Source organism: Nannospalax galili, unplaced genomic scaffold (genome assembly GCF_000622305.1).
Source record: "Nannospalax galili isolate Female #2095 unplaced genomic scaffold, S.galili_v1.0 scaffold634, whole genome shotgun sequence".
NCBI classification, from domain to species: domain Eukaryota; kingdom Metazoa; phylum Chordata; class Mammalia; order Rodentia; family Spalacidae; genus Nannospalax; species Nannospalax galili.
The window spans coordinates 1154499-1176531 of NW_008336853.1; the positions used below are offsets into that span (position 1 = coordinate 1154499).

Below are 22033 nucleotides of genomic sequence, written 5' to 3' on the forward strand. Positions count from 1 at the left end.
ACCATGCCTGGCAAGGCCAATCTTCCTGGACATAGCCAGTTAAATAGAAATGGCTCCAAGGTCAGGGTCCATTCACTAGCAATTTAGCCTGTTGGGGGTGGGTTGTGTGGGACTTGGATTCCTAGCACTTAAAGATCCAGGAAACGACAGACCAGCAGGAAGAGGAAGAAGAGGGGGTTCTACCTCTGTCTACAAGCCCTTGTGAAGCCTCCCTGCTGGGCAGGAAGCTTCAAGATCCAACCCAGGGACTCCCAACTGCCTTCACATGTTCCCCAGCAATTTCTACTACCTTGATGCCCCGCAGAGAGGCAAAAGACTCCTGGCCAGGCCTCAGGGCTATGATGTCTCCTTCTACCAACAGGCTAACTGGCAGGTTTACCAGATGTCCATCTCTGTAGGCCCAGTGCAGGGACCAGGAAGGTGCAAAGGGCATATGGAGGTCTGGATACATGGCATTTGGCCACTTGATCTCCTTTCCATCCCTGAGAGTATCTGAGAGAACACAAAAATGGAGACAACAGCCCCAATATACACCTAGGCAGTGTTACCTGCTCTTCAGCCTTTTTCAGGTCTGCACAAGCTACTCTACACATTCAGATGCTTCTTCTGTTTCAATGATGTCTTCCCTAAGATTCCTCCACTGCAGCCTCCATCAGGCATCAAGTGCCAAGTATATTAACAAAGATCCAGCACTGTGGGAGGGGAGTACAGAAGGAGTAAACCTATCTGCCAGGCCATGAAAGATGACTTCCAAGAAGAAAGAGGATGTGAGATGGGCCGGGAAAAATGGGCAAAACTTTATCAGTTGGCAATAAGAAAGGAACAGCAATCCAGGTAGAGGTGAGCAGGACAGAGGCACTCAACAGGTTAAACAGGGGCTCTCGAACAGATCAGGGCTCATAATGGGAGGATGAACAGTAAGAGGAGAGAGTAAACAGTAAGATACAAGCTTGTGGCAGAGGCTCTGAGAAGCCACATGTGACATCTATGATGACCTGAAGGAACAAGAGGGAGCTGTAGGAGACATTTGTTGCCATAGACCTGGCTTGCTGGGTCCTGGACTGTTCATTTGTTGTTTGTATGGTTACTAGACAGTTAGGCCAACACTAATTTTTCCAGTCCTGCTTCTCTCCCTAAAGGTGCTGTGCTGTGTAGACAAGCAGGGGATCCTCTCATGACTAAATCCCAGTTAGAGACTATGCTACTATGCTCTTGAGCAAGGGACTAAGCTCCCAATGAGCAGGGCCCATCTTTCTTGGTCACCTCAGACTTCTAGTACCTTGCACTTGGTTGCAATTAATTAATCATTTCAAAATAAATGAACAAACTCTCACTTAGCACTTCACTATCTTTGCCCATTATTTTCAGAGAAAAACCTACTGAGAGCAGGTGGCGCTGCTTTTCTGACAATACCACATGCTCCTGGAAGCAGAAACCACAGTCTTTCAAGCAGCTTCATGTAACCTTTGGTTTACAGTCGGAGCATAATAAATGCCAGCTGGACAGCACAATGTGGGCAATGACCCTCTCCTTTAGAGATCTTCTTCTCTACTTTAGAAACTGGGCTGCTCATATTGAGCCCCTATCTCTCTGCTTAACCCTGTAGGCATCTTTGCTTCCCACTCCTCTGGCCCAATCCCGCCAGATAAGACAGACTTGAAAAAAGCTCCCAACTGCCCTCCTGCCAAGAGACAGAGTCTTCTCTGTCAGTCTCCCAACATTAGAGAGACCACAGTGCCACCATCAGCTTCCTGCCTGCCCAGACCACTGCCTGGTACCTACAGCCTTCCTGCAGCTCTTGCTGCCCTGCTTAAGAGGGCAGGGCCATCCACTAACCCCAGGGATGATAGCCTGGGTATCCTCTGACATTTCACAGGGCATCTTTCCGACTTTGGTCTGACTCAGTCTCACCTTGGATTTGGTCGATGATGCCCCGGAGCCTGCGCTCCACCTCTTGGCGCTTCAGCCGATCTTGCCGCCCAACGAGGATGAGATTGAGAAGCAGCAACAGGAACAGAGCAGAGGCGTTTACCAGCTCCACTCCATGGCTAGTGTTGAGAGAGGCAAAGAACAGCATGTATTTCCAGGGACTAAGGCCTCCCAGCCATCCCCCAGAACGCAAGATCCCCCTTCCCTCTGGTCTCTTCTGAAAGAAGTCTTGCCTGCTTCCTGACTCCAGTCAAGCCTTTGGCCCTGATTAAGGAAAAGGAGGCTCTTATATACCCAGATCAGGATGTGAGCAATTCAGGGGCAACAGCCCCTTCAGAACCCTGGGACATCCTGGGGGATGGAATAGAGCAGTTGCAGAAACTGTAGCTCCCTGCTTACCTCCCAGCAGGCTGGCCCCCATAGCAGCACAGCAGCAGCAACACAGCCAGCAGCATGAGAGAGGCCCCCGGCCAGTGGAAACAGGAACAGCGGTTATTGAGGTGCAGGAAGCTGCTCCTCCACATCTCCTATAGTGACATGGCAGGCAGGCAGTAAGCACCCCAACTGGCTCCAGTCTACCTCCTCACACATCCCGGCCTCCCCATATCCTGTGGCCAATGGGGTAGGACATTACTCTAAGGGAACTGGAACTTCTGACTTTGCAGAAAGTCTCAGTTGAGTCTTCTCTGACCAGTGGGACAAGGCATATGACATCCCTGAGACAAGCCCCCTCCCACCCCTGCTTCTCTTCCATCCCAGCCATGCCCTGGCCACCCCAGAGAAGCTTTACCTTCCACGTAAGACATTTCTTCTGCTCTTTGAGGTGTCTCTCCAACACAGCCTCCAGCTGTTCCTTCAGGACACTGAGAGCTTTCTGGGTAGACAGGCCCAGGGCCAAGGAAGGCTCGCCCTGAAGGGAAGCAGAAATGTTCAGCATCTCCCCAGGCCCCAGGTCCCTGCCCAGGCCTGCTGTCCATCATAGTGCAAGGCTCCTCCTCCTCCTCCCAATCCTCACTTTCCCTCCTCTACCACCAGCTCTTGCCCCTTGGTTTAACCATAGCCAAACCACGATGAATTCTAAAAATGTTCAAGGGTACAATAGATAGCCCTCTACTCTTTAAAGCCAAGTTAAAAACAAAAGCAGCTGGACATGATGGCACACGCCTTTAATCCCAGCACTCAGGAGGCAGAGGCAGGTGGATCTCTGTGAGTTCAAGGCCAGCCTGGTCTACATAGTGAGTTCTAGAACAGCTGGGGCTACAGGGAGACCCTGTCTCAAAAAAGACCAAAAAAAAAAAAGGCAATAAAAAAGCACTTTCCCAACTCATTCTACTCCTCTGACCCTCAAGCTATGACCATGGGCAGTCTCTCTGACCCATCAAACTGGTCTTGCTACCCACTCCCTACTTTACCTTGAGGGTCTTTCAGATTTCACAGACCAGAAAATACTCTGAAATACTAGTTATTAATTTTTCCTAGGGAAGACATTAAGAAACACTTAGGAAATCATGTGTGGTGGTGACACACCCCTTTAATTCCAGCACTTGGGCGGCAGAGTCAGATGGACCTCTGTGAGTTTGAAGCTAACCTGGTCTACATAACAAGTTCCAGGCCAGCCAAGGCTATGTAGTGAGACCCTGTCTCAAAAGACAAAACAAAGGGGCTGGAGAGATAGCTCAGCGGTTAAGAGCACTGATTGCTCTTGCAGAGGACCTAGGTTCAATTCCCAGCACCCACATGGAAGCTACGAACCGTCCTTAATTCCAGTTCCAGGGGAATCTGAAGCCCTCTTCTGACCTCCGCGGAATTGCACAACACAGGTGCACTCACATACATGCAGGCAACACACTCATACACATAAAATAAAAGTAATAAATAATCTTTTAAAAATATTTTTAAGGCTGAGCGTGGTGGCACACACCTTTAATCCCAGCACTTGGGAGGCAGAGGCAGGCAGATCTTTGTGAGTTCGAGGCCAGCCTGGTCTACATGGTGAGTTCCAGGACAGCTGGGGCTATAAGGAGACCCTGTCTCAAAAAGACAAAAAGAAAAACAACAACAACAACAAAAAGACAAAAGAAAAAGAAAAAGAAAGAAAAGAACAACTTAGGGCTGGCAAAATGGCTCAGCAGTAAAGCCAAGTGTTGCCAAGTCTGATGCCTGAGTTTAATCCCCAGGATCCCTGTGGTAGAAGGAAAAAACCAACTTCTACAAGTTGTAGCCTGACCTACACACACACACACACAGAGTGATAATTTTTTAAAAAAAATTTTAAAGGCTGGACGTGATAGCGTATACCTTTAATCACGACACTCAAGAGGCAGAGGCAGGTGGCAGATTATGTGAGACAGAAACTAGCCTGTCTTTAAAAAAAAAAAGCCGGGTGTGGTGGTGCACACCTGTAGTTCCAGTACTTGGGAGACAGAGGCAGGCGGATCTCTGTGAGTTCAAGGCCAGCCTGGTCTACGTAGTAAGTTCCAGGACAGCTGGGGCTACAGGGAAACCCTGTCTCAAAAAGACCAAAAAAAAAAAAAAAAAAAAAGAAAGAAAGAAAAACCTACCTCCTTCTATTACCACCATTTTGCAAGAGAGGATTTTGCAACACTAAAATATTAGGCAGGACATAATTACAGGAAAAAGGCAGCTGTTCTTAGGGAAAGACAATACTGTGACTCTATAATACCCATCATCACAGCTGGCCCTGGACAGTACCAGATGACATAAGGACCAGACAAATTATCTTGAGGGAACTTATGGCTGGGTCACTCTTTGTTGAGACCCGACCTTTCCTGTTTTCTTCGTCTGGGACTCCAACTGTTCTCCTTCCTTTCATCCCACAGCCCATCCTCCCCAACTGTCAGATGTTTCCAGGGAGACCTCTGCCACAGTTGTGAATTCACCTACCACCTATATGTTTTCAAGGCACACATTTCACTCCCAGCCTGGCCTTTGTCCCAGACACAGACCTGTCTACTGACCTGCCTCACAGCTGCTTCACAGGAAATGGAAGTGTGCCCCAAGCCCCTAATCTTCCCTAGTCCTCCCTACCAGAATCACTTCTCCATCCATATTACCACTACCGGGTGGTCACAATATCCCAGACCCTAGCCTTCCCCCTCTACACACTTACTCTTCCTTCTCACCCTTTTTTTTTTTTTTTTTTAGGTCTTTTTGAGACAGGATCTTCCTGTAGCCCCAGCTGACCTGGAACTCACTATGTATGTAGACCAGGCTAGCCTTGAACTCACAGAGATCCACCTGCCTCTGTCTCCTGAGTGCTGGGATTAAAGGACTGAGCCACCACACCCAGCCATTCTCACCCTATCTTTACCTTTTCCAAACCCACTGTAAGACCATAACCAGAGAAGGCATGCTTCATCAGCTGACCCCCTTTACTTTAAAATTTGTGTTTGTGTGTCTGTGTCTGTGTATTCGTGTGCATGCAAATGGTACATATGTGGAGGTCAGGAAAACTTTCAAGAGTTGGTTCTCTCCTTCTATTATGTGGGTCCTGGGAATCAAACTCAGGTCACCAGGCTTGGTGGCAAGTACCTTTACCAGCTGAGCCATCTCTCTGACTTCTTCTCCTTTACCTTTAAAACCTACTCCAGACCTCTGTGCCTGCTCTGTGAGGCCCTAGGGTCCTGTGACTTCCCACTTCCCCCTGCTGTTCCTTCTGTACTTCCTGGCCAAGGACATTTGCCACCAGACAACTCTTACTCCTTCAAGACAGCTCAGACATCACCTCCTCTGGGAGGGACATTTTCTTAAAACCCAGTGCTGCACTTTAGAGGGAGGTTTGTATTCCAATAGCACCAAGGCAACCTGGCTCTCAGCCTGCAACTTACAGAACTGATTCTAGATTTTCATGTCTGGCTCTCCTACTAGACTTAGTTCTTTGAAAAAAGGTAACGAATTCTTTTCTCTCTACAAGCCATCACCACTGAATCACGAAGGATGGTTACTGGGTACACACAAGCTCATGAATACCTGCTGAATGAATGTGCAAGTAGTTTCACTGATCCAGGGACACCTTCGTCAGGGATGTCAACCCCAAACCTGCAGCAGCATCCATAGCTTTTTAAAAAGGTGCATGACCAGGCACCACCCTAGCACTGCAACGTAACTTCTGGGATGAAGCTGGTATTGGGGTAAATCTGTTAGACCACCAGCTGTACAATGATAAGGCAAAGAATGGGCCCAAGAAATGGAGTGCCTGAAGGAGCAACAAGTCTTTCCCAGGGGCTACACAAAGTGCTTCCATGTGGTTTCCATCAGAAAAAGCTCTCAAGCAAAAGCTGTGAATTCTTAGAACTGAGACATCAAGAAAAAGGACTCAAGGCTGTCCACCAAGGAATCCTGAGGAGCCACAGGACCACACTCACCAAGTTTCATGAACTCCTTGCCTTCTGCTCTGTTCCAATGCCCCTCCCCACCCCAGCCCCATTTTGTCCCTTGCAGGGATCTGCTCTGGCTTTGCCTATTGACTGAACTTCTCTTCCCTGCCTAGCTCCAAAGATCTCTCTCTCCTTGGCTATTTGGCCTCAGCCCTGGCAGCAGACATACCTCCATGACTCTGAGAGGGGCTCTGAGGCCTGAAAGAACAGGGTCTCAGTGCCACATAACTTGAATTGTGAGGCACACATGAAAGAGAGCCCCCCGTTGCCTACCATTGGCTGCCTCAGCTTCTACAGTGGGCTCACCCCAAGATTCTTGGCTTCCTTGCCTAACTCATCTAATCCCACTCTCCATGGTGACTTTAATAAATTAAAGAGATAAGAGGTTCTTCCCAGAGGGGATAAACTAGTTATTTCAGCTTATAAAGAGATGGCCTCCAGGCAGGGGGCCCACAGCCCAGCCTGGGTAAATACTGCACGCCCAAGCATCCAACTCCCTTCAGTAGGATCCTGGGCCTCCCAGAAGCCAGAGTCCAAAACAAACAAAAAGGCTCAGTGAGGCTAGGGTCTATCATGCAATCTCCTAGAAGGGATGAGACCTTCAGGGGGGGCTCTAAGGAGGGAAGACAAAGGGCTATAAAGGGCTGGGCCAAAGTGGTTGTGCCAGTTCCTCCCCACCAAAAGAAGAGGACCTGGGGCCAGAGCAAGAAGCCTGGGCCCCTAGCACCTTCCCTCACACTACTCCTGCTCCACTTGGACTCAGTTTTCCTGGCTTACTCTCTCTCCTTCCTGGGATGGACAGGATGCTTGGACCATGCCTTCAAAACTGAAGATGTGGGAAGGGCTGGCTAGAAAGGGTAAGGGCTCCATGTTTAAGAGATGGGAACTGGGAAGGAAAAAGGAAGAGCCTGGCAAACCACAGGACTGTATGGTTACCTGGGAAGCTGCTGGGCCTGGACCTAGGACCTCATGCCCAGGAAAGAACAGTTCCCTGAGACAGAAAAAAAGGCTATGACGAGAAACTAGAGAACCGGGGAAGCATGCCTCCTCCAGCCAGGCCAGCAGACTTTAGGCACTCACTGGCTCCCCTGGGCTGCACCATGGCCAACCTGACATCTGCTGCCTTCTTGACAGACCCATGTGCAAGACTCCCTTGCTCATCAGCCATCACTTGCTCTCTTGCTCTCCCAGCCCTGGGTACTCTGTGTCTCTCCAGGTTGGAAGGCATGGCCAGAGGGTAGCAGATGCTCCTGGAGCAGGACATTCGTAGAGCTGTCTGTGTGAGTCTGCCCCCACATGCATGTTGTGTCTGGCTAGGGGCACCAACTCCAGACAGGGGATTAAAGACAGCACAGCAGAGGGAAAATAAGCCATTCTGTAATTACATGTTGCCCGAAGGAAGTGCCCGCCCACACAGGCTGGCCCTGTGGCAAGGACTCAGCCTTCTGAGCCAGCCTACTCTCCACAAGCTTCTACTGTGCTGACCCAAATGCTAACTAAGCCTGTTTGGCTCACCCCTCTGTGGTAAGAGGGCCTGAGTTAAGGGTCAAATCTCTGTTTATCCTCATCGTGTTTTAGCTTTCCCCCACATGACAGAAGAGCTCTAGCTACAGTGCTCACTGGAAGATTAGTACTTTCTGAAGGAGACTCAGAATGGGTTGGCAGAAAACAGACACAGTCACTCTTCTCCACACAGAATTAGATAGGCTACCCCATGTGCCTAGCACCCTTGGATAGACTGCAGCAAGTTCCTTTTCTCTGAGAAATCAATAGCCAAAGTCAACAGTCACAGTCGAAAGTCTGCTTCTCTTGCCCACTGAGGTCAAGAAGGGTGAAGAAAATTCTGATATGCCTTAATTAAATTCCCAAAGCTAACAAGAGATTTCTATTTCCCACATGCTAAAAACTCCCACTTTACCCTGCTGCTGGCCCCTCTAGAGACAGTCTTGGGACCAGGAGTGAGGCCTCTACCCCAGATAGACTAGGAAAGGAGGATACTGAAGACTTTCAGGCAGAACCAGTCACAGCCCACTATTGTAAGTGCTCAGAAACTGGAGCCAAGGGGAGAACAGCTTGAAGTAGAAGGGCATTCTTAACTCAGGGGAGGCTGTATGCTACTGCAAGCCGGGTTGGCTCTCTGTTCCATCATTCAAGGGGAACACCAACAAGACATGGCATTTTGGGGAAATGAGGGCAAAAGGACTCTGCCTGCCAAATCACAAATAGGAATCTGCCTCTGAGCAGGACCCATTGTCAAAGTACATAACTAAGCATCAGACGGTCCAATGACCCTTTCAAGAACTGATGCACCTGAGCTCCCCTGCACCTACCTTACCCAGAAATTTCCAACATCCCCCTCCCCGGCCCAATTCCTTGCAGAACACTCTGAGGTTCTCTGTATGGTGACTGTTCATCTTCTTATTTCATCTGTTTCAGAAAGAGCAGAATCAAGGCTCTGCTCTCAGGTAGACAAGTCACAAATTTAGACCTTGACTCATAGCCTTGATGGCAGATGACCACTAGCTATAATTGGCTGGAGCCCCTTCTCTAGGTCCCCCATCACAGCTGCTTTCATAAGTACAGGCAGAGAGGACCCAAAGTTGAACTCAGCACAAACCCAAGTCACTGAACTACACTCAGCCACTACCCAGGTTCTGAGTTGGCCAGGCACATCTGGACTCATCTGCAGCCAGGTGAATTAGAGGCCGAGGACAGCTGCTCGGTCTTCTCCCTTATTCTTAAAAGCTCCTACAGAGCTCAGCACTTTCACATACCTGTTTCCCCAAAGCCTAGAAGAAACCATCCCAACCCTGACTCCTGACTCAGTTACCCAAGAAATACAGCAGAAAAAAAGTCCCGTCACCACAGAGGCACTCCAGAGTTTTTGTCACTTATGCATGAAGCCTTGGGTCCTAGCATCCTTTGGCAGGATGGCCCTCTGGGAAACTCAATCCCCAGGACTGCTCTGGGTAACTTGAACACCTGGCTAGCAGTTCCAAGATATGCTAGCTTTCTGGATTTCGGTCCCAATATCCTCTAAAACCCTGGTTACCTCAGGCTCATTCCAGCTGCCTCCTATTCTGCAAGATCTTCAGGACTCCTCTGGCAACCACTAACTCAGAAACTCCCTCATAAGCAGAAAAGGAGACATTGTTAGACTGTGAAAGTCAAGCTGGCATACTCACTGTGCTGTGCTTGCCCTGGTGGGACATCCATAGCTCTGCCTGCTTGAAGAGCATGGGGCAGAGCCTGTGGGACAAGCAGTCAGGTATAGTAACTTCCAACACTACCCTCAAGGACAGAGGGAGAAACAGAACAGAGGGAGAAAGGAGAGTATGAAAGGAAGGGAGAAAAGGGGAGAGGGCTGGAACGTGAGTGAGCGAGAAGCCGGTACTGCAGAGAATTGGTCACAGCAGTGCCGAGCTTCAATCTGCTGATTAATTCAGCCTATTTCCAGTCACACTGCAGATTCAGGGAGGGAGGAGGAGGAGGAGGAGGCGGAGGCAGAGGCAGCAGGCTGCAACTGCAACCCTGAGAGGGAGGGAGGCAGAGAAGGAGGGAGGGGAGAGAGCGAGAGGGAGGAGGCAGGTGAAGAATGGAGAGATGAAGGCAAAAGTTTGTCCATACTCTGTCAGGTGTCCAACAGTTCGGTCCTTTAGAGAGGCCAGTGCAGGGTGAGCAGGGAGGAGAGATGCAGCTAGAGGATAGCCAAGATGGACAGAGGGACACATGGACAGACAAGAGAAGCTGCCACGTGCTTGGAGTCCCAGGGCAAATGCTGGCTACCCAGGAGTACCCTAGGGGACATACTGGCTTTCTTCACAGACTACTTTTCCACTGCCCCCAGGTCACTAGATGAGGTTAGGCACCCCACTGTGGCTTAGCCCATCACCCACCAGAGCTCCCCAATACTCCCATCACTCAGAGCATGGAGCTCCACCAACAGCAACTCTTTCCACAGTAAGAACTGCCGGAAGGTAGGGAGAGAACCGGAGCCTTATTAATAGCAGCACGTCCTGCAAGGAGGGGGAGGACTGGCCAGCAGGGACTCCAGCAGGGACTCCTAGGAGGCCAAGGGTTCTGGTGGAAGGAAGAAATCAGTGGCAAGCCAGCTAAAAGAAAGGGCTTCAGAGGTTTTCAATACCTTCTCTCCAGGTGGACAGAGATCCCAAAGACTGCTGATTCATGAAGGGAAGAGCTGCATTTAGACACACCAGCTCATGAGCTATGGGGACCAGGTGGGTAACACCTGGCTCTCACTGTCCCAAGCAAAAAGAGGAGGCTAGTTACCTGGGGCACCCCCCTCAGCATTTCTAGGAGCATCAGCAGGGCCTGGCAACTAGGGGCTCTAAAAACGCGGCTCTAGGACTCCAGTTTGTCACAAAGGAAGTTGTCAGCACAGACCCTCTGGGTGAAGGAGGAGTCAAGTCACTGACAGGGGACTGGTCATTTCTCTTCTGGTGGACAGACCATCCTCAGGATAGGGATACAACACCCCAGGGAGTGAGACCAGTTTAATGGGTCCCTTGGCTAGAAAGTCTAGAGAGCAGGCTGGAGGCTGAGCTTGTTTCTCCAGGGTCCTTTGTCTCCTGGACAACACCATCTCCAGCAGCAGGGAGTGAAGAGAGAACCTCCCAGCACAAGCCAGCTTCTCCCCTCCCCCTAGCTGGCCTGTATAGCTCCAGGGGCGTGGAGGGTGGGGGTGGGGGGGTATTTGCTGCCAAATGGTTAAATGCTGAAAGGAGGGGCTGGGCAGTCCAGAGGTTAAAGGCAGGAAGTCTCAGCTGGGAGCAGGAAGGAGGGGTGGGCGGGGTCAGTTTCCCTGCCAGTCACTAGGACTGTCAGCTCTAGTCAAAGAGAAAGACCCCTGGTCCCTCTGTCCTCAGTTCCGGAAGGTACTGCTAGGGTGGGAACCAGCTAACCAAAGGTCTCCCAGCTCTGCGGCAGGCCTTAGGAGGGCTAGGGCTACCCTGGGTGTGGTTCAGACACAGCATAGTCCTTTCCTTTTTCCATCTACTTCCCACACTACCCACTTCAGTGATGGGCAAATAGAGCCCTGCATCTCAGAAACAGGAGCCCGAGCTGTTACTGCTACAGCTCATCAACTGTGGGCTTCAAGACAGGCTGAGAACTGGAAAGAGAGGGCAGGATGCCAAAAATCAGCCAGCCACAGCCAAACCAATCCTGGGTTGAGCCAGCGACCATAGATTACCTGAACAACAATGGTCACCACACCAGCTCTTCCTAATCCATTTTCCCTGAGAAGCTTTCTAAGTTCTAGGCTACAGGCACCTTTCAAAGCCCAGTGTACCATTGAAAAGATCTTTGCTGTGCTGGCGAGATGGCTCAAGTGGGTAAAAGCACTTGCCACACAAGGTTGACAAACGTGAATTTGATCCCCAAACCTATGTAAAGGTGGCAGGAAAGAACCAACTCCAAAAGTTGTCTTCTGACCTCCACAAGTATGCCTTAGCACATGTGCCTATACACACATTAATAATAAAAGTCTTTGCACAGGTAGAAACCCCAAAGGGCTCTATTACTGAACTGACTATGCCATCCTCTACAATCAGGAGCCACTGTCCCAGCACTCTGACAACCTAAGGCCAATGTTCCATAAATATGGCTGCTGGTTATGGCAACATGACTTTCTAGTTCAGGACTCATATATCCAGAAATTCCTCAAGGAAAATGGCCTGGTGAGCAGAGACAGAGGTTTATTAGTAGATAGTGCAGAAACCAGGCAAGATACAGGGCTTCCTGGGAACAGGCTTTGCCATGGGATGGGACTAGACTAATTCCATACAAAGACTGCACCTGATAGTTCCTGAATTTGCAGTTCTCCTGCCTCAGCCTCTTGAATAGCTGGGATTAAAGACCTGCGCCACTAGGCACAGCTCAACCTGGCTGATTAAAGCAGCTGTGTTTGGAATCTGATGAGGCGCTCAGCCCTAACCACAGACAGGGTGCCCAACAGTCCTCAGCATGGCTCAGCAGGTTGGGGCACAGCCCTAAAATAGGGCAAACAAACTAAATTACACACCCCTGGGCAAGACTGGCTTGGGATCAAACCCAATCAGAAAGCCTGCTGTCAATGCAATGTGTTAAGTAGGCAGCCCTTAACCCTACATTCTTCCCAGCCAAGCAATACTAACCTCTGAGAAAGGGTCTTGGTCATATCCAAGCAAGCCTCAGAGACACACACACACACATACACACAAACACCCTTACATTCAGGGTAAAGTCCCAGTTGAAGACCACCCAGCAAACCCAGGTGAAGAGAGTCCAACAGAGACGCCCCCACAACAGCCATACAGCAACAGAGGAGGGCCCACCAGATGCTTCTCCTTCAGGTCCATGGGCCCAGGGTACTTCAGACATGCCCAGATGAACACCGTCACCCCCGGAAGGAAGGTTCCTCCCCAACATGGACAAACCCTAGTGAGTCTGTCACACTCACAGCATCTGGGAAAAAAGAAAGAAATCCCTTAAGTAAGGTTACAGGTCTAGGTTACTACTATGCAATATAAGTCTCAACTAAGCCACAGAGCGAATGGGGGAAAGAACTGGTCCCACTAGCCACTATGACCCTGCTGGCCTGACCCTGCCGCAGCACTGCCTCAAGTAGACAGCCTTGGATGAGTTCCACTCTGAGAAGTCAGCAGGGAGCTAGCTCCAGGGGGGCCTCTGGGGGACTCGCGCTCCCTCTTTCAGCCTTTATCTTTAGAGGTACACTATGTTCTGTTGTGCACTCTGTTCCTCACTGACTTCAACGAACAGGAAAAGCTGCGACTTAGCAGTCTTTGTTTTTTTTTGTTTTTGAAATAGGGTCTCCCCAAAGCCCCAGCTGGCCTGGAACTTACTATGTAGACCAGGCTGGACTGGATCTCACAGAGATCTGCCTGCCTCTGCATCAGTGCTAGGATTAAAGATGTGTGCCACTACACCTGGCATTATTGGCATTTCTTAAAGTTTGGGTTAAAGTTAACATTAAGGTCATCTGGAGTCTAGATGCCAATCAAATAATCAGGGAACAGCAGGACAGCAGGAGGCGAGTAGAAAAAGAGACATGACAGAAGCAGGCACTCTATACTGAGGAACAAACACCACGCCTGCCAGTACACACATGCCCACAGGCCCTCTGAGCCTCTTGAGTGGGTGACAGGCTCCTGGGCAGAGGTCTGCAAGGATAAGCAAGCCAATTTGACAACCAGTATGACAAAAGTCAATTATCTGGAAAAGCAATTATCCCAGGGGCTAGAGTGTAGCTCTGTGATACAACACATGCTTAGCATGTGAGATGCCATGGGCTAGATCCTCAGCACCAATATACATACCTCCTACCTGCCTGAGCCCCAACCCAAGCCATTCATCCTGGCAGCGACACAACTTTCAGGGTCTCAGATCAGGGCATGTTCTCAGTAAAAAGTGACACTGATAGCCGGGCGTGGTGGCGCATACCTTTAATCCCAGCACTCAGGAGGCAGAGGCAGGCAGATCTCTGTGAGTTCCAGGCCAGCCTGGTCTCCATTGCTAATCCAGGCCAGCTAGGGCTACAGGGAGACCCTGTCTCAAAAAAAAAAAAGGGACACTGAGTAATCTGGTTTGGTGCCAGGTGACTCCTCTTTAGAAAGCACTAACCTGCTGATTAGGGCAGTTCTTTCTGGGGCCTGTAGCCAACCTCATTAGGAGGAATCAGTCAAAAGCCCAGGAGAGCTGACCCATAAAAGAGCTGTGGAGAAACAATTAAAAATCTATGTCCAGAGGGCCAGCCAGGAGGCTCAGGTCTGCAGTCACCACCTCCACTCCAAAATCCCACCCAGTTCCTCCAGGCAGCACCAGTGCTGATGTCACCAGCCATGCTGCCAAGATTCTCCCTACCCTTTCCTTTCAGTCAGGACCTTCAAAGCTGAGCCAGCCCCGCAGGGTCAAAGATAGTGACGCTAGAAGTGGCCTTGTAAAGCAATGACATTTGGTCTTTGGCAGCCAACTGAAATGGGACCCTGAGAGGGTAAACCACTCCTCCCCAAGGCCACTCTCTGACTAGGCAGCCTGGGCCCTGTTTACAGCTATGGTTGAGATCCCCATGACACACCATCCCAGCAGGGGCTGAATGAGGTATCTGCCACACAGGGAAAGGCACCAGGAGCCAGCTGGGGATTGTGCCTGTTAACTTCTTCCACCAGTATGACAAGAGTGAAATTACTGTGGCCAGCTGGAACCACAGCAGAGCAGAGGGCAGCCAGGAACAAGACATTTTCTAAGAGTCTCTGTATTCCCATCATTCCATACATGAGATTCTGGGAGAAAAATGTTCTTACCGGCTGACCTGAAACCAGGAGCAAAATCCTTAAAGGGCCAACTCTGCCTACAGCGCACTGAGAAAAAAAAGCATGGGCTTCAAAGCCAAATACCTGTGGGTTCAACTCCTGGCTCCAATATGTATCAAATACTGAATGCTCTTGGTAAATTATTTGTCCTTTTTAGCTTCTATTCCTTGTTCTTAGAATAGAAATAGCAATACCTATTTCACAGAGGCACTCTGAAAACAGTGTAAAATGGTACATGCAGTGGGCCTAGCACAATATTTGACACCTAGTAGGTACTCAATAAATAACTGCCATTACTAGCATTAGCAAACAAGAAATGTCAATCAAGTACCACCTAAATCAGGAAGAAGGATAGAAGGGCTAGCAAGATGGCTCAATGGGCAAAACTCCTGCTGCCAGGCTAAATGATCTGAGTTCAATCCCTGGGAGCCAGGAGTAGAAGGCAAGAACCAGCACCTGCAAGTTGTCCCCTGACCTCCACATGTGCACTTGGCACATGCACAAGACAGAGGGAGGGAGGGAGGGAGGGGGGAGGGAGGGAGAGAGGGAGGCTCAAAAGTAAAGTGGAAGGAAAGGAACTGGGGAAATGGGAGGGTACAGAAGTACAGAGACTAAAACAAGCAAGACTGTCCCCCTTTAGAGACCAAATAACAGTATCCAAAACATTCTAGGGAATCTACATAATACTAGAACAAAGAAAAGGGCAAGGATGCAAGGTCAAAGTGCAAACACAAATTCTATTTCCAGTACCTGTGAGACGGTTCAGTGGGTGAGGGCACTTGCTGCCAAACCTGATGACCTGAATTCAATCCCGGGGACCCATGTGGTAGGTGAGAATTGACTCCTGCAAGCTCTCCTCTGACCTCCACATGCACACTATGGCATGCATACACACACAAAAACACACAAAAATAAATGAAATTTTTTTTCAAACAGGGATGTTGGAGGAATGGCTCAGTAATTAAGAGCATTTGCTGCTCTTCTAGAAGACCCGGGTTCAATTCCTAGCACCCACATGAAGCAGAGGCTCACAGCTGCCTGGAACTCTAGTTCCAGGGGATCTAACTCCTGGGATCCACAGGCACTACATGCACATGGTGCATATCCATAGAACTCAGGCACACACACATGTACATTAAATAAGTAAATAAATAAGTAAATCTTTTTTAAAAAACAAACAAACAAACAAAAACAGGACTGGGGAGATGGCTCACACATGTGAGGACTGGAGTTTGGATCCCCAGCACGAGCTTAAATGCTGGGTAGGGGCACAGCAGTGCACCTGTATTTCCAGCATTTGGGAGGTGGGTGGGATCCTCAGAGCAAGCTGGCCAGCTTGATAAGCCAAATCAGCAGGTTCTGTGAGAGCCTCTACCCCAATATATAAGGGGGACAGTAACTGAAGAAGACACTCAGCATCAACCTTGGGCCTCTACACACATTCACAAAGCACTTACTTGTGTCCATATACATGAGAACACACATGCACCCATGCACCCCCCCACATATATATGCGAAAAGTTACTATTCATTTTATTCAAGATAGCCAAAAACCAGAAATAATTCAAATGTCCATTTACAGGAAAATGGATGAAAAAATTCAGTCCATTGCTATTGTGGAATTTGACCCCATAGTAAAACACAATTAAGTATTAATACACATAATAAAACTGAATCTCAAAAATGATTCCTGTGGGAAAGAAGCAGACACAAAAGAGTTTCTAGTCTATGATTCCATCTAGGTATATAAAATTTAGAACAAGGCTGGCGATACAGCTCAGTAGGTAAAAGCACTGGCCCCAAGCCTGATGATCTGAGTTTCATCCCTGGGGCCCACATGGTGAAAAGAGAGAATCGACTCCTGCAAGTTGTCCTTTGATCTCCAGACATGTACCATGGCACCCGCACGCATGTGTGCACACACACACATGTGCACATATTCACACACACGCACACATTCACACACATACACATATTAAACAAATGTAAAAAATAATAATAGGGGTTGGAGAGATGGCTCAGGAATTAGGAGCACTTACTACTCTTGCAGAGGACAAGAATTCAGTTCCCAGCACCCACATGGTGGCTAACAATCATCTGTAACTCCAGGCCCCCCTTCTGGCCTCCATAGGCACTGCACACATGTGGTGCATTTACATACATGCAGGTAAACACTCATATACACACACACACACATGCATGCACACACACAAAAATAAATACATTTTAAAAGGTGGAATCTAAGGTGAACTAAGTCAGCTCAATGAACTTCTAAAATGCCTAGCATATGCTAAGGGGATCTGGGAAATACAAAGGAGAGGAAAGGGTCAATGAGGGAGACATTTTCCTAGTACTGACCATGTGTAACACTATACTAGATGCTAGAGTTTGAACCTAAAGTATGCCTCAGAGGCTTGCATGTTAGACTTTGCTATCGTGCTCTGACTGTTCGGAGGTGTTACAACCTTCATGAGGTAAGGCCTAGTGAGAGGAAGTAAGGTCATTGGAGGCACATACTTAAAGGGGCTATTCAACCTGGGCTTCAGTATGTCCCTCTCCTTGCTCCCTGGCTGCCAACGCAGCCTCCTCCACCATATGCTTCTTCCATGCTGCAAGGTGCCATCACAAGTCCAAAGCTACAGGATCAAATGACCATAGATTGAAATTTCTGAAACCACAAGCCAAAGCAACTGTAAATGATTAATAAAGGAGGTTAACGAGTGACTATTTTCAAAATATATTAAGTTTCTTTCTGGGACTGGAGAGATGACTCAGCAGTTAAGAGCACTGGCTGCTCTTGAAGAGGACCCAGGTTTGATTCCCAGCACTTACACGGTGGCTAACAACCACAACTCCAGTTCTAGGGGAATCTGACACCCTCTTTTGACCTCTGAGGGCACTGCAGGACACGAGTGCACTTACATACATGCAGGCAATACGCTCATACACATAAAATAAAAAATAATAAAATATAGGGGTTGGGGATTTAGCTCAATGGTAGAGCGCTTGCCTAGCAAGCGCAAGGCCCTGGGTTTTGTTCTCAGCTCCGAGAGAAAAAAAAAAAGACAAAATAGAAAATAATAAAACAGGCCGGGCGTGGTGACGCACACCTTTACTCTCAGCACTCAGGAGGCAGAAGCAGGTGGATCTCTGTGAGTTCAAGGCCAGCCTGGTCTACATAGTGAGTTCTAGGCCAGCTGGGGCTACAGGGAGACCCTGTCTCAAAAAGAACAACAACAGGGCTGGAGAAATGGCTCAGCAGTTAAGAACACTGGCTGTTCTTGCAGAAGACCTGGGTTCAAATCCCAGCACTAACAACTGTCTGTAACTTCAGTTCCAGGGGATCTGACAGCCTCTTCTGTCCTCCACAGGCATTGCACAACACGGATGCACTTACCAACATGCAGGCAATACATGCATACAAATAAAATGAAAATAATAAATAAAAATATATTTAAAAAGTTAAAAAACAACAACAAAAAAATAATAATAAATTTTTTTTGTTGTCTTTTTGAGACAGTATCTCCTTGTAGCCCCAGCTGTCCTGGAACTCGCTATGTTGACCAGGCTGGCCTCGAACTCACAAAGATCTGCCTGCCTCTGCCTTCCAAGTGCTGGGATTAAAGGTGTGCGCCACCACACCCGACAATAATAAAATATTTTAAAGTCTCTTTGTAAGAGAGATTTGTTTTGTTTGTTTCAGCCTCTCCGGTGCTTGTTTTTGGTGTTATAATTCTGTTGTTTGGTTTTGTTATATTTAAGATAAGAGCTTCACTATGTTACACTGACAGGCCTCAAATTTGTAATCCTCCTATCTCAGTCTCCCAAACTATCTGGACTATATGCATAAGCCCCAGAGAAACTTCTGATATAGACAGTTTGGGACTATTATGTAAAAGGATAACCAGGTGAGATGGCTCAGCTGGTAGAGACACCTCCCACCAAGCCTGAGCACCTGAGTTCAATCCCCAAGACCCACATGGTGGAAGGTGAGAACTGACTCCTACAGGTTGTCCTCTGACCTCCATATGTACCATGGCACACATGAGTCCACACACATATATACAACGTCAGTAAATAAAACTGTAATTGAAAAATACATTTGTTGAGGGCTGGAGGGATGGTACAGAGGTTAAGAACACTGACTGTTCTTGCAGAGGACCCATGTTTGATTGCCAGCACCCACAGGGCAACTAACAACCACCTGTAACTCCAGTTCTAGGGAAGCCCTATTCTGACCTCTGCAGGCATGGCATGACATGGGTGCACTTACATACATGCAAGCAATACACTTTACACATAAAATAAAAATTAAATATTAAAAGATTTTTAAATAACTACGATTCAAGCACTAAACAGGAACTACAAATAACAGGTGCTGCAGGGAGCTCATTGGGGACTGGAGGGCAAAGAAAGTCTCCTGGAAGAAGTGAGGTGTGGCTGAGCTTAGCAGGGAGGAGACAGGGAGAGCAATCCAAAGGAGAGCTCCAAGGAACAAGGACACCACAGAAAAAAAGGCACAGAGCCTTTTTGGAAGACAGTGATGGGGTCTGTTTGGTGACAGAAGGTGAGGAAGGTGCAAAGGAAATGATGCCTCACTACACAGGACAGGAAGCAGGGGCCAACATGAAAAGGCCCCAAAGGCCAGACAAAAGAAGCCTTGAGTAGTCACTGACATTTCTGAGAAGACTCTAGTATTTTTAAAAAGTACAAAATGGATCAGAGGGAGACAGGGAAGGCTTGACAAACAGGAGAGTTGGGAAAAAAAAATCACAATAATCTTGGTTGCCTCAAGTCGCCAAACAAAGGCAGTGGTAGCCATAAAAAGAAAGGATGGGCCACACCATGCTGGCGCATGCCTTTCATCCTAGCACTGGGGAGGCAGATGGATCTCTGTGAGTTCAAGGCCAACCTGGTCTACATATCTACATAGTGAGTTCCAGGTCAGCTGAGGGAGGCTACAGGGAGACCCTGTCTCAGAACCAAGGCCAAAAAGATCCAAGCAGGGGCCCAAGGCTGTGGTTAAGGGTGAGGTGGGGACTTAACAGTCATCTAGCCCCTTCCAATGCAATCTATATTAACTAGGCTTGAAAGGTGGACTTGCCCAACATACCACACAAAATTTGGTGGATCTGTACTTAGTTAATAACTGCATCCAAAGGGGACTAATTAATATGTCAATGCTAACCTGGAGGGAAGCTTTTTTGCTTTTATTTTTGTTTTTTAATGTTTTATTATTTTTATGTATATGCATGTATTGCCTGCATATAGGTAAGTGCACCCATGTCGTGCAATGCCTGAGGAGGACAGAAGAGGCTGTTGGATCCCCTGGAACTGGAGCTACAGACAGTTGTTAGCTGCCATGTGGGTGCTAGGATACGAACCCAGGTCTTCTGCAAGAACAGCCAGTGTTCTTAACTGCTGAGCCATCTCTCCAGCCCCAGTTTTTGGTTTTTTTAATTTTAAGTGTATGAATGTTTTACCTGCATGTATATATGTGTACCCGTGTCATGCAATGGCCTCAGAGGCCAGAAGAGGACATCAGATTCCCAGAATTAGAGTTATAGATGGTTGTTAGCCACCATGGTGGGTGCTGGGAATCAAACCTGGGTTCTCTGGAACAGCCAGTGCTCTTAACTGCTAAGCATCTCTCCAGCCCCGATGGAGGGAAATTTTTAACAGCAAGCCACAGGGTTTTATCCTTTGTATGCTAGTCAATATTTTTAACAATGACTTGGGTAAGAAAACAGATGGTATGGTAATCAAGTTCTTGGATAGTTCAAGCCTGGAAAAGAGATAAAAGTCAAGATCCAAGGCAATCTTGGCAGGCTACAATGATGAGCCAAATCCAATAGGCCCTATTTAACTCGGAAAAAAAGCAAGTCCTTGCCCCAGGCTCAAAACCATCATATAAAACTACCATAAATGGCTTAAAAAAATGCAATTTCAATATGTGAGCATGGCCACTCAAAAGTTGTTAATATTCACTCTACATAACAGACATGACTTGTCCCCAGCAAGAGACATCTGATCTCTGTACATATCTAGAGCATGCCTAGAATGCTTTAATTGCACAACACACACTTTTTTATTTATTTATTTATTTATTTATTTATTTATTTATTTATTTATTTTTGAGACAGGGCGCGTATGCACACATGCACAAATATGCCACGGCATACATGTGGTAATCAGAGGTCAACCTGCAGGCATCAGTTCTCCTTGGATTTCAGGATTCAAACTCCAGGTTTTCAGGCTTGACAGTAAGAGCCTTCACCTGATGAGCTATCGCACCTGTACAATACACATTTAAAGGACATAGAAAAGCCAGCTATGGTGCCTCATGTGGGTAATCCCAGCACTGGGGAGGGTCACTCTGAGATGAAGGACAACTTGTGCTACATAGCAAGGTCTAAGCCAGACAGAGCTGCAGAGTAATAGCCTATCTTTAAAAAAAAAAAAAAAAAAGGAGGAGGAAGAGAATATTACTATCACCACCACCACCAGCAGCAGCAGCAGCAACAACAACAAACCTGGAGGGCTTCCAGACAGCAGCTACCAGTTGCAGAAGCTAGGACATGATGAAAGTGCTTATCCATACAGCAAATGCACAGGCTGGGTAAGAGCAGCAGGAGAAAAGGATGGCTGTCAAAGGAAAGAAGACCAGCCTTGCTCTGGGAGGCTCCCAAACAGGGGCTAGGGCTACAGGGGTGGGTGGGGGTCCTATGAGATTCAGATTAGAGCCAAGTGTGGTGGCTCTTGCCTGTAATCCCAGTACTTAAGAGGCTTGGGCAGGGGAACTGTTACAAGTTCCAGGCAAGCCTGAACTACATAGTGAGAGTTTTTCTCAAAACACCCAAAACAAAACAAACAAACAAAACACAGATTGGGGCTCACCAGGAGCAACGTTTTCCTACACAATTAGAATTGTATAGTGTGATATGGTAGTGCACAGTACTTTGGAGGCTAAAGCAGAACTGGGCTATACAGTTGAGTTCTAGGCCAGTGTGATCTATAAAACGATCAGTCTCAAAAAAGCAGAGGAGGAGAGAGAAGAAAAGTACACAAAAAATGGAAGACTCGCCATCTGATGTCAAGGATCATAACACTACAGTATTCAAAGCAGTGTATTTGAGAGTCCAGAAACAGATCCAGATACATTTGGACAACTGATTTTTAGGAAAGTACAAAGTTAATGCAGTAGAAAAAGTAAAGTCTTTAGCAAACGGAGCTGGAATGGCTGGTTATTCCAACGGAGCAGTAACAACAAAGAGCGCAACAACTGACACGAGGCTGCATGTTCATGGAATTAAAACGCCTCTGCACACTAAAATGAGGCCGTCAATCAAGTGAAGAGAGACAATGTACAGAATGGGA

The 22033-nt window shown here is 48.0% G+C and overlaps 1 protein-coding gene across 11 annotated transcripts in view; it reads right to left on the reverse strand.

Annotated features, from left to right (window-relative positions):
* The window catches only part of Tmem94 (transmembrane protein 94), a 42576-nt gene that overhangs the window by 12471 nt on the left and 8072 nt on the right, over nt 1-22033 (reverse strand). For 7 of the 11 annotated variants that reach the window (XM_029562694.1, XM_029562693.1, XM_008831405.3 and 4 more), the window contains exons 1-5: nt 9512-9744; nt 2720-2839; nt 2329-2456; nt 1912-2048; nt 290-492 (exon numbers count right to left, since the gene is read on the reverse strand). In XM_029562694.1, the coding sequence (XP_029418554.1) occupies nt 290-492; nt 1912-2048; nt 2329-2456; nt 2720-2839; nt 9512-9565 (642 nt within the window). In that variant the 5' untranslated portion in view covers nt 9566-9744. Of the gene's footprint in view, nt 1-289; nt 493-1911; nt 2049-2328; nt 2457-2719; nt 2840-9511; nt 9745-12661; nt 12792-13967; nt 14041-22033 lie in introns of those variants that run through there. The other 4 variants (XM_029562691.1, XM_017797709.2, XM_029562692.1 and 1 more) reach the window with 3 other exon arrangements.